This window comes from Coregonus clupeaformis, chromosome 10 (assembly GCF_020615455.1).
Source record: "Coregonus clupeaformis isolate EN_2021a chromosome 10, ASM2061545v1, whole genome shotgun sequence".
Classification (NCBI taxonomy): domain Eukaryota; kingdom Metazoa; phylum Chordata; class Actinopteri; order Salmoniformes; family Salmonidae; genus Coregonus; species Coregonus clupeaformis.
Window position 1 is genome coordinate 64,319,909 of NC_059201.1, and position 18,635 is coordinate 64,338,543.

Below are 18,635 nucleotides of genomic sequence, written 5' to 3' on the forward strand. Positions count from 1 at the left end.
CCCTGCCTGTCCGTCTGCTGCTCTGGTGGGCAGTTCTCTGGCCAAGCTGGTACTGGGGAACCAGCAGACGCCCAAGGTGGTGGATGGAGGAGAGAGCCAGCAGGAGGAGCGTGGTTACTGTGTGTTTAGTGAGTACTCTGGTCCCATGCCCTCGCCTGCCGACCTGCACAGCCCAGTGGGCTCCCCACACCAACGGTTTCCCACAGTGACCGAAGGGGACAGTGACGAGGAACTGGGAGCCATTGCGGAAGAGGGCGAGCAAAAGGTGGCACCGCAAAAACCAAACCAGGCAGAGGATTCGGTTGGAGGAACGGTTAAGCCAACTTTGGTGCTTGAAAGAGCTGTCACGGCAGGTGTCAAACCGGATCGTCTGAGGATCCCTGTGGCTCCATCCAAAGACAAACTGACAGAGTTCCGACTTGAGAGCGGTCTTCCTGGGGACATCAAAACCCAAGCCATTCCTGAGGTGGAGTTGGAGCAGGACCTCTCCAGAGAAGCGTCCCCCATCCCACCAGACTTCGCATTTACTTTCGGCACTGAGGCGAAGGACGCCAAGCTTCGTGCGACCCCTGAGTCTCCAGCAAAAAAGGCTGCCACTGTGGAGGGAACCAAAGCTGAGGAAACCACAGCGGAAGTCAAAGCAGAGGTGGCGTCAGCAAGGATTGGGAAGAGTCAGAAGACTGGTCATGAAAAGCCAGAGATGGAGGAAGTGGAGGAGAACTCAGACCCAGACCATCAGGACGCTGTTGAAGACGTACAGCCAAAGGATGTTCAAGGACCAGAGAGAGAAAAGAAAGAAAGACCCGTGACATCATCACCAGAATCATTAGTGGAGATCATCAATGCGCAGGAGAAGAAGCGTGAAAGCGAACCAGAGGCGTCAACAGTACCAGCGGAGGCTGCCGTTCCAAAAGAAGAGGGCAAGACCAAAGCCGAAGAAACATCACCAACACCCTCTAACGTGAGCACTGCGGAAGTGGAGGAAGCCACAGAGCAACAACAAGAGAAAAGTCCAGAGAAAAGGGTTTCTGTAAGTTCTCCAGTTATAGTCATACCTCAGGCACAGGTTGAGGAAGAGGAGGAAGACGATATAGAAGTAGCTGAGGAAGTCTTGGAGGAGGTTGAAGGCCCTCCTGTACTGCTCAAGGAGAAAGAGCAGGAGAGTCACCCTGTGGAGAAGCAGGAGGAGATGGCAGAAGAGGTGAGGGTGGTGGATGGGGCAGAGGAGGTGATTGTTGAAAATCCTAAAGACTTGGAGATTACTGTTTCTGCGGATGACGAATCATGTGATGCTACTGCCCCAACCATTGATGAAGGGGATTATGCCGATCACATCTCTCATCTATCTGCCTGCTCTGACAAAGACCAGCCACAAACCCTCGACGGACAGGAGGAAGAGAAGAATGAAGTGGAGGATAAAGAAGGGGTGGTGCTGCAGGAGGAGGAGGAGTCCGGTGAGGTGGGGCAGGAGACGGAGACCTCAGACGTACTGCAGAGCCAGACCGACGAGACCACCACTCACGACGAGACCACCATGGATGTCTCCATGTTAGACACCGACAGTGGCTGGGTGGACTCTCAAGGTAGTAGTCCCAAATCGTGCATGCAATTACTAAAATGCAAATGCAAAATATTAGCTTCACATGTTTTTTGTCTCCATTGCGTAACTCACACATTTAAGTGTTATTAACAACAACAAACAAGCGTCTTAACTGGACTATGAACAACAATACACAATCTATATCGTGGAAATCTTCAAATGTACTTTATACACAGATGGTCCATTCTATTCAATATAGATCATGTGCAACATAGGACATATGGGCCCGGTGTATGTGGGCTTAGCCCTCCTGTCCTATCTCACTCCCTATGCTACAGATGATGACAGAAGCCTAATGACAGAGCAGATTGAAGCTCTGCCCAAAACACAGAGTCCTGTCAAGACTCCCCTGGTAGAGAGACCCTCTAATAAACGACCCCCCGGCAGAGGACAGGGGCGCGTCTCCACCCCCGAGCGCAAACCCACCCGCAGAGAGCCCATCAGTCGTCGTCCGAAGGAGGAGGAGAAGAAGAAGAAAGGTTTCTAGTTCTAGAATGTTAGATTGTCCATGTTGTTCTGTTATTTACTGGATATATCTGTGGTACTACTGAACATCACTTCTGTAATGGACGTCTTTTAAACTGGGAGGGATTTGGTTTAGTTTTATTACACAATTTGTAAATGACAATGTTATCACCTCTTCGAGGTCTTGAGACCCATACTGTGTGTTGGTTAAATGGGAATTGTACCATGCTATAACAGATGTCCACTTCCTTCCTGTTGTTAACCCTGTCTTCCCTCTCTGCTAGCGGGGACGAAGAGAACTGAACAGTGTAAGGTATCAGTCCTCCAGAGTCGCTCTCCCACTCGGAGGAGTGTAGTCAAAGCTGCTACATTCAGACAATCTAGACCTGCTTCGCACCACGGCTCTGCTAGATGCAAGCCACCAGGTGACCTACCTACCGTCCTCACAACAGCGAAACCGATGCAATGTAGCTGGCCAAAAACATAATGTGCACTGCAGACCCATCTCTAGATGTTTCTCTGTTGTTCATAGTTTTTCTTCTCCCATTTTATTACTGTATTGGTCATTATGTTTTGTTTTTGAGAATCATGAGATCATGTTGCATTATGCTCATCCAAGCTGTAAGCTCCATGTTTGGGGAGTGGTTGTGCTTTGTGAGGACAATGTGCTACTATGGTTGTGCTTTGCGAGGACCATGTGCTACTATCCCAGCTAGCACATAACGTTCTGAAAACCATATGTTTCTTAGAGCTTGGTGAGAGCATACAACCTTCCCTCAAAGTTCTGGGAATGGTGCAGGATAGTTGCTTGGCTTCGGAACATTCTCAGCACATTTAAGGAATTTGACCAAAAAAAACGTTATTTTCTTGGTATTGCATTACTTTAACAGAACGTTTCCTAAAAGTTCAAACATGGTTACATTTCATTTCAATGTAGGTAATGTTCTAGGAACGTTCTCTAACTGGTTTGACATTGGGAATGTTTTTAAATAGTTCAGAGAACATTAAGAAATAACATTCCTATAGTGCGGAAATAAAGTATTTAGTCAGCCACCAATTGTGCAAGTTCTCACACTTAAAAAGATGAGAGAGGCCTGTAATTTTCATAATAGGTACACGTCAACTATGACAGACAAAATGAGGAAAAAAAATCCAGAAAATCACATTGTAGGATTTTTAATGAATTTATTTGTAAATTATGGTGGAAAATAAGTATTTGGTCACCTACAAACAAGCAAGATTTCTGGCTCTCTCAGACCTGTAACTTCTTCTTTAAGAGGCTCCTCTGTCCTCCACTCGTTACCTGTATTAATGGCACCTGTTTGAACTTGTTATCAGTATAAAAGACACCTGTCCACAACCTCAAACAGTCACACTCCAAACTCCACTATGGCCAAGACCAAAGAGCTGTCAAAGGACACCAGAAACAAAATTGTAGACCTGCACCAGGCTGGGAAGACTGAATCTGCAATAGGTAAGCAGCTTGGTTTGAAGAAATCAACTGTGGGAGCAATTATTAGGAAATGGAATACATACAAGACCACTGATAATCTCCCTCGATCTGGGGCTCCACGCAAGATCTCACCCCTTGGGGTCAAAATGATCACAAGAACGGTGAGCAAAAATCCCAGAACCACACGGGGGGACCTAGTGAATGACCTGCAGAGAGCTGGGACCAAAGTAACAAAGCCTACCATCAGTAACACACTACGCCGCCAGGGACTCAAATCCTGCAGTTCCAAACATGTCCCCCTGCTTAAGCCAGTACATGTCCAGGCCCGTCTGAAGTTTGCTAGAGTGCATTTGGATGATCCAGAAGAGGATTGGGAGAATGTCATATGGTCAGATGAAACCAAAATAGAACTTTTTGGTAAAAACTCAACTCGTCGTGTTTGGAGGACAAAGAATGCTGAGTTGCATCCAAAGAACACCATACCTACTGTGAAGCATGGGGGTGGAAACATCATGCTTTGGGGCTGTTTTTCTGCAAAGGGACCAGGACGACTGATCCGTGTAAAGGAAAGAATGAATGGGGCCATGTATCGTGAGATTTTGAGTGAAAACCTCCTTCCATCAGCAAGGGCATTGAAGATTAAACGTGGCTGGGTCTTTCAGCATGACAATGATCCCAAACACACCGCCCGGGCAACGAAGGAGTGGCTTCGTAAGAAGCATTTCAAGGTCCTGGAGTGGCCTAGCCAGTCTCCAGATCTCAACCCCATAGAAAATCTTTGGAGGGAGTTGAAAGTCTGTGTTGCCCAGCGACAGCCCCAAAACATCACTGCTCTAGAGGAGATCTGCATGGAGGAATGGGCCAAAATACCAGCAACAGTGTGTGAAAACCTTGTGAAGACTTACAGAAAACGTTTGACCTGTGTCATTGCCAGCAAAGGGTATATAACAAAGTATTGAGAAACTTTTGTTATTGACCAAATACTTATTTTCCACCATAATTTGCAAATAAATTCATAAAAAATTCTACAATGTGATTTTCTGGATTTTTTTTTCTCATTTTGTCTGTTATAGTTGACATGTACCTATGATGAAAATTACAGGCCTCTCTCATCTTTTTAAGTGGGAGAACTTGCACAATTGGTGGCTGACTAAATACTTTTTTCCCCCACTGTATGTGGGAATTTCAGTACTTCAGCATAACGTTTCCTACAGGTTTACTCATGGTTCTATTTAAAGTCATGTTCTAAAATTGTTCAGAAAATGTTAAGAAAACATTCCATAAAAACCACACGACAACTTTAGAGATCAAAGAATGTTATTTTAAAACATATGCATTCCGTTCTCAGCATCAATAAAACTCTCTCTATCCTCTATCTTGTTTTGTGTGTTCAGGTGTGTTGGCCGCGCCCACTAATTTGCCACACCTGAGGTTAATGAGTGCTTCTTTCCTTTGTAATGGGGTCTGTTTGAATAGACTAAAATTACCAGCTTTCTATGAGTAAAACAAAACATGGCATTCTAGCTACATCCTGGTGGCGCAGTGGACTAATTCCATGGATAGAGAACAGAAGATCATAGGTTCAAATCTCACTGATTCAATGTCACAATAAAGGTGTTTGCATGATTAATGCTTAGGAAATTAATTTCTATATGTGCTTGGAGTTCCAAAAAGTTAACCCAAACTAAGCTAGCAGTGTTATTAAAAGCCTATTGAAACATTCAGTGAAAGTTTTAAGGAAATTATTAAAAAACCTCCAAATAACCTATAGTTTTCATTCTCAGAGCGTAAATACAACCTCTCAGGAAAACTTTCGTTTTTAAAATGTACGTTCCCAGAACAGGCAAATGTTCACTTCCGTTCTCTGAACATTAAAAAAACGCTCAGTTTTACCAGTCAGAATACTTATGGCTTCTTTCCCAGAACCAATGGGAAACCAAAAATGTACGTTCCCACAACTTCCAAGGAACCAATGTGCTAGCTTGGATGGTTTTGTATTGAGCCACAGTACTATACCTTGCTCTTCTGTTTGGTGGAAGTGATTGGCAGGTGTCTGACTGGGGTGCTGCTGTGTGAACTGAAATATGGGTGAATTTGGTCAGGAACAAATAAGCCTGACAGAAATGCTTCCTTCAAGATTTGCAATAAGAATGCATCAGTTCTGTATTAGGAGGTTTTCTGCTTCAGTGGTTAAAGATAGATTGCACTGGCTGTGTGTGTGGACTGTGTGTGTGTTCGAGTGTTTGAGATCATTTATGGGTTGTACTCTGTTCTCTGGTATCTGCATCTGCTGCATTCGCTCAACTCATTGCGGCCGCTGTGCGTTTCTGTTGGCTGATATCGCCCTCTGCTGGCCTAGCTCTGACAGTTTATTCTCTCTCTCTCTCTCTCTCTCTCTCTCTCTCTCTCTCTCTCTCTCTCTCTCTCTCTCTCTCTCTCCCCCCCCTCTCTCTCTCTCTCTCTCTCTCTCTTCCCTCTCTCTCTCTCTCTCTCTCTCTCTCTCTCTCTCTCTCTCTCTCTCCTCCACCCCCCCTCTCTCTCTCTCTCTCTCTCTCTCTCTCTCTCTCTCTCTCTCTCTCTCTCTCTCTCTCTCTCTCTCTCTCCTCCCCCCCTCTCTCTCTCTCTCTCCTCCCCCTCTCTCTCTCTCTTCCCTCTCTCTCTCTCTCTCTCTCCTCCCTCTTTCTCTCTCTCTCTCTCTCTCTCTCCTCAGCCATGGAGGACCGGCAGCCTCTTAATGTGGCCCACCAATCCCGGGAAAGGACCTCTGTAAGTAATAATGTATAACATACCGATGTCACATTCTGTTGTCACTGACATCCCACCTCCGATATGTTTTCTGTCTTTATATTTCATTATTTTCCCATCGCTCATCTCCTGTCTGTCATTCTGTCTATTATTTGTCCATCTCTCTGTCTGTCCTGCATGCCATGCGTTCATCCTACCTGTGTTGCCATGGCTACCGTCTAGAGCCTCACACGCACTGCCTTAAAAAACCATCGACTAACCAGGGGGCTAGAGGACCTGTCTCCCAGGCCCAACTCTGCATGCTCCCACACTAAAAGCAAACCCTTAGTGGAGGCGGATTTATGCGGGCCACGCCCCTCCTCCGCATGCTCGGGAAGAAACTCCCCCTCCCCCTCACTGCAGAGGCGGGGGCGGAGGGAAGAGAAGGTAAGGAGGAGGGGCAAAGGAAAATACACACCCTTTAGAGCAGTACCCTCCCTCCTTCCTTATCGTGCAGTACACACCCTTTAGAGCAGTACCCTCCCTCCTTCCTTATCGTGCAGTACACACCCTTTAGAGCAGTACCCTCCCTTCTTCCTTATCGTGCAGTACACACCCTTTAGAGCAGTACCCTCCCTCCTTCCTTATCGTGCAGTACACACCCTTTAGAGCAGTACCCTCCCTCCTTCCTTATCGTGCAGTACACACCCTTTAGAGCAGTACCCTCCCTTCTTCCTTATCGTGCAGTACACACCCTTTACAGCAGTACCCTCCCTCCTTCCTTATCGTGCAGTACACACCCTTTAGAGCAGTACCCTCCCTCCTTCCTTATCATGCAGTACACACCCTTTACAGCAGTACCCTCCCTCCTTCCTTATCATGCAGTACACACCCTTTACAGCAGTACCCTCCCTCCTTCCTTATCGTGCAGTACACACCCTTTAGAGCAGTACCCTCCCTCCTTCCTTATCGTGCAGTACACACCCTTTACAGCAGTACCCTCCCTCCTTCCTTATCATGCAGTACACACCCTTTAGAGCAGTACCCTCCCTCCTTCCTTATCGTGCAGTACACACCCTTTACAGCAGTACCCTCCCTCCTTCCTTATCGTGCAGTACACACCCTTTACAGCAGTACCCTCCCTCCTTCCTTATCGTGCAGTACACACCCTTTAGAGCAGTACCCTCCCTCCTTCCTTATCGTGCAGTACACACCCTTTACAGCAGTACCCTCCCTCCTTCCTTATCGTGCAGTACACACCCTTTACAGCAGTACCCTCCCTCCTTCCTTATCGTGCAGTCTGTATAGGTGCAATTCATTCCATATTGGTAATGTCAGAGATGTTTGTTCGTTTTTTGTCCATTAATTCTCACAACCACACAATTGGGTATTACAAGCGGTTTAATTTAGTTCTCAGCATTCAAGTGTTGTCGGTAGGTCGTTGTTAGATCTATGGCATGTGTTTGTATCCGTGTCTGTTAAGTGCTCATACATGTACTGTATGTTGTGTGTGACAGGAGGGTACCTACCGGAGCCCAGAAAAGAGGTCCTCTCTGCCCAGGCCTGCCTCCTCCCTGCCCCGCCGTGCCCCCCCAGCAGAGCAGGACAACACCAGCCCTGCACCCCGCAGGCCCACCTGTAAGTAACCCTCCCCTCCACACACCTCCACACGCTGTTTCTTCAGACAGATGAAATACTGCCATATTAACCAGTATGATCACATTTCACCACCAATAACCACGCATTAGACAGAACAGTATAGCACATTTGCTATTGAATCTGTTGATGATACTATGTGTAAAGACACCCTGTCCTCTCTTAGTACGTGCTTTCCCTTTTCACAAGTCTTGAAAATATCCCGTACAGCTAACAACAATCAATATTTTCTGTGACCGCTATCTAATACTCTCCTCAACTCAACTCTGTTTCTCTCTTAACTCAACAACTATCCTCTCCTTAACTCAACTCTGTTTCTCTCTTAACTCAACAACTATCCTCTCCTCAACTCAACTCTATTTCTCTCTTAACTCAACAACTATCCTCTCCTCTACTCAACTCTGTTTCTCTCTTAACTCAACAACTATCCTCTCCTTAACTCAACTCTGTTTCTCTCTTAACTCAACAACTCTCCTCTCCTCAACTCAACTCTGTTTCTCTCTTAACTCAACAACTATCCTCAACTCTGTTTCTCTCTTAACTCAACAACTATCCTCTCCTCAACTCAACTCTGTTTCTCTCTTAACTCAACAACTATCCTCTCCTCAACTCAACTCTGTTTCTCTCTTAACTCAACAACTATCCTCTCCTTAACTCTGTTTCTCTCTTAACTCAACAACTATCCTCTCCTCTACTCAACTCTGTTTCTCTCTTAACTCAACAACTATCCTCTCCTCTACTCAACTCTGTTTCTCTCTTAACTCAACAACTATCCTCTCCTCAACTCAACTCTGTTTCTCTCTTAACTCAACAATTATCCTCTCCTCTACTCAACTCTGTTTCTCTCTTAACTCAACAACTATCCTCTCCTTAACTCAACTCTGTTTCTCTCTTAACTCAACAACTCTCCTCAACTCAACTCTGTTTCTCTCTTAACTCAACAACTATCCTCAACTCTGTTTCTCTCTTAACTCAACAACTATCCTTTCCTCAACTCAACTCTGTTTCTCTCTTAACTCAACAACTATCCTCTCCTCAACTCAACTCTGTTTCTCTCTTAACTCAACAACTATCCTCAACTCTGTTTCTCTCTTAACTCAACAACTATCCTCTCCTCAACTCAACTCAACTCTGTTTCTCTCTTAACTCAACAACTATCCTCTCCTTAACTCTGTTTCTCTCTTAACTCAACAACTATCCTCTCCTCAACTCAACTCTGTTTCTCTCTTAACTCAACAACTATCCTCTCCTCAACTCAACTCTGTTTCTCTCTTAACTCAACAACTATCCTCAACTCTGTTTCTCTCTTAACTCAACAACTATCCTCTCCTCAACTCAACTCAACTCTGTTTCTCTCTTAACTCAACAACTATCCTATCCTCTCCTCAACTCAACTCTGTTTCTCTCTTAACTCAACAACTATTCTATCCCCTTCACTCCTCTAACTCCTCCTCCTCTTCTCCTCTAACTTCTCCTCTTCTCCTCTAACTCCTCCTCCTCCTCTAACCCCTCCTCCTCTTATCATCTAACTCCTCCTCTTCTCATCTAACTCCTCCTCCTCCTCCCTCTCCTCCTCCCTCTCCTCCTCCTCCTCCTCTAACTCCTCCTCCTTTTCTCCTCTAACTCCTCCTACTCCTCCCTCTTCTCCCTGTAGCGATTCAAACTGAGCCCAGAGGGGAGCACAGGTCTGGGAGGTCCCCTAGTATCGCAGGTAGATCACAGATAGATCCATTCTGTCATCCACACCACGCCCTGGCTGTCTCTCACTAGCTTTGATAGATACACTCTGTCATCCACACCACGCCCTGGCTGTCTCTCACTAGCTTTGATAGATTTTACTCTGTCATCCACACCACGCCCTGGCTGTCTCTCACTAGCTTTGGTCCTGTTCGCCTGCTAAGACGTTGCTGATGCATGCCAGATCAAAGGTATTTTACTTATCAGCTAACCACATCATATCTTATAGCAGTCTGGTGCCCAACGGCAAAGTCAATGATGTGGCACGCAGCCATTGGTTGATACATGCAACGTCTAAGCAGGGGAACGCGAGCTCTGTCTGCATGTTTATCAATCAGCCATTTTGTTTTGTCTTATTGAGGAAGTCTGTAAAAGTATTATGTAAAAGTATTATGTATTATGTCCTAGCTGCTAGCAAATGCATCACAATCATTCATGCTGTATAGTTATTGGGTTATTTTGCCAGCCTGCTTCATTGTGTTCTGTTTTAGTTTTATTCCGTCTCAGCTACTTGGTGTCAAGGTCTTGTTTGTCAAGGTAGTGTTTGCCATCAAGTTGAAGTTGTGTGTCATTACTCTGCTCATCAGACATGAGTCCATTCAGGAGACAAAGCTGCCCTCTCTCTCTCTCTCTCTCTCTCTCTCTCTCTCTCTGTTTCTGTCTCTCTCTCTCTCTCTCTCTGTTTCTGTCTCTCTCTCTCTCTCTCTCTCTCTCTCTCTCTCTCTCTCTCTCTCTCTCTCTCTCTGTTTCTGTCTCTCTCTCTCTCTCTCTCTCTCTCTCTCTCTCTCTCTCTCTCTCTCTGTTTCTGTCTCTCTCTCTCTCTCTCTCTCTCTCTCTCTCTCTCTCTCTCTCTCTCTCTCTCTCTCTCTCTCTCTCTCTCTCTCTCTCTCTCTCTGTTTCTGTCTCTCTCTCTCTGTCTCTCTCTCTCTCTCTCTCTCTCTGTGTCTCTCTGTCTCTCTGTCTCTCTGTCTCCTGTCTCCTGTCTCCTGTCTCTGTCACAGTTCCTCCCTGACCTCTGTTACCTCTCTGTTTCCCACCCAGCCGGCACAAACTCGTCGGCTCGTTCCCGTTCGGCCCGGAGCGGAGCCTCCACCCCCCACACCCCCGGCTCCACAGCGGTCACCCCAGGCACCCCACCCAGCTACTCCTGCCGCACCCCTGGGAGTCGCACCCCCGGCAGCCACACACCCAAGTCTCTCAGGTTGGTAGTCTAGACGTTAGAGAAGTGGGCCAGCAACCAGAGGGTCACCGGTTCGAATCCCACATAGACCATGAAAGCTTGTGTGTGTGTGCGTGCATGCTTGCATACGTGTGTGTGTCTCAGGGATTTGGGTTTGTAAGCAAAATGACATAACAAAATGACATTTCTCTGCAAGAAAGTAGACAATATAGTTGTTCTGTTGTTCTATTCAGCCTCCTCACTCAGGAGAAGAAGTTTGCTGTGATCCGCACGCCGCCCAAGTCACCCTCCACCACTCCCAAGCAGCTGCGCGTCCTCAACCAGCCCCTGCCCGACCTGAAGAACATCAAGTCCAAGATCGGCTCCACAGACAACATGAAGTACCAGCCCAAAGGTGGACAGGTGAGATGGAAACCACTCAGCATAGGGGATATGGCCTGTGTTGAATACCACTGTGGTCACCAGTCTTGTCTCTGTCTGTTTCTCTTTCTCTCTTTCTCTCTCGCTCTCTCTCTCTCTTCTCCCCCCACCTCTCTCTTTCTCTGTTCTACAGTGGCTGCCTCCCTCTCTCTGCTGACTGTCCTCTAACCACCACTCTCCTCTCCTCTCCTCATTTCTCTCCTCTTCATCATGAAGCATCTGTCTCTAGTCCTTCTACGTTGCACCAGCCCGCCCACATTCTCAGTCTCCCACTCCCTGTATGTGCTGTATCTCCATCTCTGCCAAAGCAAATGTTTACCCTCACCTTCTCATTGGTCAAGGGTTGTTTACCCTCTGGTCCGATTGGTTGAGAGTTGTTTGCCCTCTGGTCTGATTGGTTGAGGGTTGTTTGACCTCTGGCATGATAAGGAGAGGTGGATTTGAACCAGAAGCCATAAACTAAAGACCCCAGTCTGTAGTCATTTCAGCTTCATGGAAGTGTACAGCTAGCCTTGTTCTAGATCTGTTTGTGCTGTCTTACCAACTCCTTTCATAGTTTGGAATCAGGCCAGGATTACCGAAACAGTAAAAAACAAATGGGTTGGGTGCCCCCTTGAGGTCGGGGGCCCCCCAGTTAGCACGTCACAAGCAATGGCAAAATGTGTCGAATTGGAGGTAATTAGCTTTAAAACTGCTAAATGTTCTCTCAGCCTCATGACAAGATGTGTAGAATAGCATTATACAACTTCAAATGCTTCTCTCTGCACCATGGCAAAAATGTGTTGAAAAGTTAAATGGTTTCCCCCCCCAAAAAAATCTGCTTTCTTAAAAAGAAGTTTGTCCGGCCCTGTTTACCATGACAACAATGGGAGTTGCCTATACAGCAAAAACAGATCTGAGACCAGGATGTACGTGACATTAAGGCAGGGAAATAGCCTACACACAAGTACCAGTGGCTGTGTTCTTGTGGTAGTTTCTTCCTCATTCCCTACTCTGACAGACGGCGTTAGCCAGAGAGGTCTTTAGCTCAAGCAGATAACACTCACTCACTCACTCACTCACTCACTCACTCACTCACTCACTCACTCACTCACTCACTCACTCACTCATTGTGTACATATTTAACAAGCAAGCTGAGCCTAAAACAGACATACAGTATTTGCTGTTATATAAACCTTTCACAAGGCCCTCTCATAATGAATGAAGAATCTCTATTGGCTATGGAGGTTAGTTTTCGTCCATGATGTTGAATGACCTTTGTTCTGTGAGAGGAGTGAAAGACAGGGCTGAGTTTAATGAGCTCAAGTCTGGTGTTGCAGACAGGACGAAGGCTCAGGGCTTCAGTATAGAACTGTGATGGGTGATTTGAAGTCAGGCGCAGGAGGGTAAATCACAGAATACTGAGTTTATTCCGGAATACAGAGTTACGCAGAAATGCAGAGTTACGCAGAAATGCGTCAAACAGTCCAGTGCGCAAAACAGGCACACAGGGAAAATATCCCCCGGCAATACAAAATACATGGCGCTCAACTGAGCTACGCTCTCCTCTCAAGAAACAATCACCCACAAGGACAAGGGGGCAGAGGGAACACTTATACACGTACTAATGAGGGGATATGAACCAGGTGTGTGTAATAAACAAGACAAAACAAATGGAATGATGAGATGAGGAGCGGCAGTGGCTAGAAGGCCGGTGGCGACGAACGCCGAAGCCTGCCCGAACCAGGAGAGGAGGCAGCTTCAGAGGAAGTTGTGACAAGAACACCCAGCCTCAGTGAAGATTAGAAAACGTAATGAAACAGAATAATCACAGAATAATTGGTTAATCTCATAATTAATCCAAAACATTCTATCTTCCAATGGAACATCTCTATTTTGGTGCAGTGATTTCACTGCAATATTTTGTGGTGATCTGTAACCCATCTATGAGTCCACCCACTTGTATTTGCTGTAGACAGCTATTTAGGAACCATATTTAGAAACTCTGGCTCTTTGACATTGACTGACCTTGTAGAGATGGTCGTGTTTTAGCAGCTTTAGGTGCAAAGCACTGGTGCATGTGTGTGTGTATTTAAGGATGCGTTTGACTGTGTGTATTCCCACTTGTGTGTGTGTGTCTGCGTTTAATTGGCACACACGTGTGTGTCCTCAGGTGACAGGAGAATCCAGGTCAGAGTCTGGTTAATGAAAGACTAGGTCTGTAGGCCAGGGTTCTCCTTTCCAGAGACATACCAGCTTGTGTTCACTCATTGACTCATGTCTTATGGTTGACACGTCCCTTGTGATCGCTACACGGTATAGGTCTTGCCAGTCCTGTATTTCAGACAATGATTCGTTTTTTTACGGAAACCATTACACTAAGCACTGCATGACCATCCGTCACATATACACTGAGTGTACAAAACATTAAGAACACCTTCCTAATATTGAGTTGAGGCTGTTCTGCCCTCAGAACTGCCTCAAGTCGTCGGGGCATGGACTCTACAAGGTGTCGAAAGCGTTCCACAGGGATGCTGGCCCATGTTGACTCCAATGCTTCCCACAGTTGTGTCAAGTTGGCTGGATGTCCTTTGGGTGGTGGACCATTCTTGATACACACGGGAAACTGTTGAGCGTGAAAAACCCAGCAGTGTTGCTACCATACCCCGTTTAATGGCACTTAAATGTTTTGTCTTGCCCATTCACCGTCTGAATGGCACACATAAACAATCCATGTCTCAATTGTCTCAAGGCTAAAAAATCCTTCTTTAACTTGTTTCCTCCCCTTCCTCTACACTGATTGAAGTGGATTTAACAAGTGACATCAATAAGGAATCGTAGCTTTCACCTGGATTCACCTGGTCAGTCTATGTCATGTTGTTCTTAATGTTTTGTACACTCAATGTATATGATTATCATTCCAAATAAATATCAATATACAGATACTGTACATACTAATGTAAACGCAAGTACCGGGCGGCAGGTAGCCTAGCGGTTAAGAGCGTTGGGACAGTAACTCAAAGGTTGCTGGTTCATATCCCTGAGCCAACTATGTGAAAAATCTGTCGACTTGCCCTTGAGGAAGGCATTTAACCTTAATTGCTCATGTAAGTCGCTCTGGAAAAGTGTCTGCTAAATGACAATAAAATTGATAAAACTAAAATTACACATTGAGCTATTCACACATTTTATAAAGAGGCATATGCGTTCTTTTGTTGGTTTGTGATTTTTTTTAAGCTAATCTAATCACAATTTATTTGTCACTGTGACACTCTGGCTCCATGGACTTTATTATTGAGCCAGGGTTGTTCATTTTCCTTGTTTGGGTGTATTTCTATGTTGGGTATTCTGGTTGTTTCATTTCTATGTGTGGTGATTGTTCGTGATTATTCAGGTGACTCCCAATCGGAGGTAACGAGTGACAGCTGTCGGCTCGTTATCTCTGATTGGGAGCCATATTTATACTGTGTGTTTTCTCGTGGGTATTGTGGGTTTTTGTTCCAAGTTCTGTCAGTGTTACAGAGGACTTCACGATCGTCATTTGTTGTTTTTCGTGGTTGCTTTATTAAATAAAGTCATCATGTTCACTCCACGCGCTGCGTATTGGTCCGCTTCTTCAGACGATCGTGACAGAAAAACCCACCATAGAAGGACCAAGCAGCGTGTCCAGGAGCAAGACAGCTGGACATGGGAGGAAGCGCCTGGTAAGGAGCTCGAGAGGCTGGCGATGGCCCAGGTGGGCAAATCGTGGTCCTGGGAGGACATGCTCGGGGGCAAGGGACCTTGGGGGAAGATCAAGGCCCTGGCGAGAGAGGAGCAACGGCGTCAGCAGGGCCATCATCGTTGGAAGGACGAGAGGCAACCCCAAAAAGTTTTTTGGGGGGGGCACATGGCTTGGACGACGGGGCTAACGGAGGCAGAGAAGGGGCGAATTCAAGAGGCAACCAGGTTACGGGGTCACTGGCCAAAGTAGGGAAAGGAGATGTAGAGGCACGGCGTGAGAGACTGAGGTGTGTATCCAGTCCGGTCCGGCCCGTTCCAGTTCCCGGGGTAGAGCCAGTGGTGTGTGCCTCCAGTACGGTCCGGCCTGTTACGACCCCTCGCACCAAGGATACGGTGCGCTTCGCCAGCCCGGCCCGGCCTGTTCCGGCCACTCGCACCAGGGATACGGTGCGCTTCGCCAGCCCAGCCCGGCCTGTTCCGGCCACTCGCACCAGGGATACGGTGCGCGTCGCCAGCCCTTTCCCACCAGTGCCTACACCACGCCCCAAGCCTCCTGTGTGTCTCCCGAGTCCTGTGCGTCCTGTTGCTGCTCTCCGCACTAGGCTTAATGTGAGTCCCCAGGGTCCAGCATGCCCTGTTCCGGCTCTCCGCACTAGCCCTTATGTGCGTCCCCAGGGCCAAGCATGCCCTGTTGCTGCTTCCCGCACTAGCCCTGAGATGCGTGTCCTCAGCCCGGTACCTCCAGTTCCGGCACCACGCATCAGGCCTACGGTGCGTCCCCAGGGCCAAGCATGCCCTGTTGCTGCTTCCCGCACTAGCCCTGAGATGCGTGTCCTCAGCCCGGTACCTCCAGTTCCGGCACCACGCATCAGGCCTACGGTGCGTCCCCAGGGCCAAGCATGCCCTGTTGCTTCTCCCCGCACTAGCCCTGAGATGCGTGTCCTCAGCCCGGTAACTCCAGTTCCGGCACCACGCACCAGGCCTACGGTGCGCCTCAGACGGCCAGAGTCTGCCGTCTGCCCAACGGGGCCTGAACTGTCCGTCTGCCCAACGCCGTCTGAACTGCCCGTCTGCCCAACGGCGCCTGAACTGCCCGTCTGCCCAACGGCGCCTGAACTGCCCGTCTGCCCAACGGCGCCTGAACTGCCCGTCTGCCCAACGGCGCCTGAACTGTCCGTCTGCCCAACGCCGTCTGAACTGCCCGTCTGCCCAACGCCGTCTGAACTGTCCGTCTGCCCAACGCCGTCTGAACTGCCCGTCTGTACTGAGCCTGCGAAGCCGCCCGTCTGCCATGAGCCTTCAGAGCCGTCCGCCAGACCGGAGCCGCTAGAGCTCTCCGCCAGACAGGATCAGCCAGAGCCTTCCGCCAGACAGGATCAGCCAGAGCCTTCCGCCAGACAGGATCAGCCAGAGCCTTCCGCCAGACAGGATCAGCCAGAGCCTTCCGCCAGACAGGATCAGCCAGAGCCTTCCGTCAGACAGGATCAGCCAGAGCCTTCCGTCAGACAGGATCAGCCAGAGCCTTCCGCCAGACAGGATCAGCCAGAGCCTTCTGCCAGACAGGATCAGCCAGAGCCTTCTGCCAGACAGGATCAGCCAGAGCCTTCTGCCAGACAGGATCAGCCAGAGCCTTCCGCCAGCCAGGATCCGCCAGAGCCGTCCAGCCAGGATCCGCCTGAGCCAGCCAGCCAGGATCCGCCAGCTAGTCAGGTACTGTCCCTTAGCCCGGTGCTGCCCCTTAGTCCGGTGCTGCCCCTTAGCCCGGTGCTGCCCCTTAGCCCGGTGCTGCCCCTTAGCCCGGTGCTGCCCCTTAGCCCGGTGCTGCCCCTTAGTCCGGTGCTGCCCCTTAGTCCGGTGCTGCCTCTAAGTCCGGTGCTGCCCCTTAGTCCGGTGCCGCCCCTTAATCCAGGTGGGGTTAGTTGGGGGGTGGTCATGTGGAGGGGGCTACGGAAGCGGATAGTGACTAAGGTGGGGTGGGGACCACGACCTGGACCAGAACCGCCACCATGGACAGACGCCCACCCAGACCCTCCCCTAGACTGTATGCTGGTGCGCCCGGAGTGCGCACCTTTAGGGGGGGGTACTGTGACACTCTGGCTCCATGGACTTTATTATTGAGCCAGGGTTGTTCATTTTCCTTGTTTGGGTGTATTTCTATGTTGGGTATTCTGGTTGTTTCATTTCTATGTGTGGTGATTGTTCGTGATTATTCAGGTGACTCCCAATCGGAGGTAACGAGTGACAGCTGTCGGCTCGTTATCTCTGATTGGGAGCCATATTTATACTGTGTGTTTTCTCGTGGGTATTGTGGGTTTTTGTTCCAAGTTCTGTCAGTGTTACAGAGGACTTCACGATCGTCATTTGTTGTTTTTCGTGGTTGCTTTATTAAATAAAGTCATCATGTTCACTCCACGCGCTGCGTATTGGTCCGCTTCTTCAGACGATCGTGACAGTCACATGCACCGAATACAACCGGTGTAGACCTTACAGTGAAATGCTTACTTACAAGCCCTTAACCAACAATGCAGTTTTAAGAAAAATAAGTGTTAAGTAAAAAATAGATAACTAAAAAATTTAAATAACAAATAATTAAAGAGCAGCAGTAAAATAACAGTAGGGATGCTGTATACAGGGGGTACCGGTACAGAGTCAATGTGCAGCGGCAATGGTTAGTCGAGGTAATTGAGGTAATATGTACATGTAGGTAGAGTTAAAGTGCATAGATAATAAACAGAGAGTAGCAGCAGTGTAAAAGAGGGGGTGGTGGGGGGGGGGGGGACGACAATGCAAATAGTCTGGGTAGCCATTTGATTAGCTGTTCAGGAGTCTTATGGCTTGGGGGAAGAAACTGGGGGAAGAAGATTTAGATTTTAAACCAGAAGGTGGACTTCAGTCGTGTTTCATCAAAGTGTGGATCGAAGGATAATCTGAAGCACTCTCCCTGTGGAGGCAGTGTCACTCTCTCTGTGGAGGCAGTGTCACTCTCCCTGTGGAGGCAGTGTATGTACTGCTTTGCTTTCTCTCCTTTCTCTCCTTTCCTACCTTGATTTTCCTCTCTTTTATCTGGCTTTTTCTCAAGCCTTTCTTTCAGACGGGTTCCCCGGTCCTTTTTCTTGCCTCTGGTTTCATTGCTACTGTGTGATTTCTCTATTTGATCTGTTAGTCAGTCTGTATTTGATCTGTTAGTCAGTCTGTATTTGATCTGTTAGTCAGTCTGTATTTGATCTGTTAGTCAGTCTGTATTTGATCTGTTAGTCAGTCTGTATTTGATCTGTTAGTCAGTCTGTATTTGATCTGTTAGTCAGTCTGTATTTGATCTGTTAGTCAGTCTGTATTTGATCTGTTAGTCAGTCTGTATTTGATCTGTTAGTCAGTCTGTATTTGATCTGTTAGTCAGTCTGTATTTGATCTGTTAGTCAGTCTGTATTGAGTGTGTGCTTCATGTACCACGGTCATTCTCTTCAAAACAGGGTACATTTGAGGAGCAGAATGACGTCACAACGACATTAACGTTTTGATATCCCACGTTCCTATTATATTATATCAATGTCCTCCTACTATGTCATCCTACTATGTCCTCCAACTATGTCCTCCAACTATGTCCTCCAACTATGTCCTCCTACTATGTCCTCCAACTATGTCCTCCAACTATGTCCTCCAACTATGTCCTCCAACTATGTCCTCCAACTATGTCCTCC

At 47.6% G+C, this 18,635-nt stretch overlaps 1 protein-coding gene across 10 annotated transcripts in view; it reads left to right on the forward strand.

Annotated features, from left to right (window-relative positions):
* LOC121575663 (microtubule-associated protein 2) overlaps positions 1-18,635 on the forward strand; it is an 87,397-nt gene that overhangs the window by 64,959 nt on the left and 3,803 nt on the right. For 6 of the 10 annotated variants that reach the window (XM_045223183.1, XM_045223182.1, XM_045223186.1 and 3 more), the window contains 9 exons: positions 1-1,586; positions 1,879-2,079; positions 2,350-2,490; positions 6,229-6,284; positions 6,486-6,689; positions 7,760-7,880; positions 9,553-9,609; positions 10,677-10,836; positions 11,049-11,217. The exon at positions 1-1,586 is cut by the window's left edge and continues 1,375 nt beyond it. In XM_045223183.1, coding sequence (XP_045079118.1) covers positions 1-1,586; positions 1,879-2,079; positions 2,350-2,490; positions 6,229-6,284; positions 6,486-6,689; positions 7,760-7,880; positions 9,553-9,609; positions 10,677-10,836; positions 11,049-11,217 — 2,695 coding nt within the window. The remainder of the gene's footprint in view (positions 1,587-1,878; positions 2,080-2,349; positions 2,491-6,228; positions 6,285-6,485; positions 6,690-7,759; positions 7,881-9,552; positions 9,610-10,676; positions 10,837-11,048; positions 11,218-18,635) is intronic. The other 4 variants (XM_045223190.1, XM_045223184.1, XM_045223185.1 and 1 more) reach the window with 3 other exon arrangements.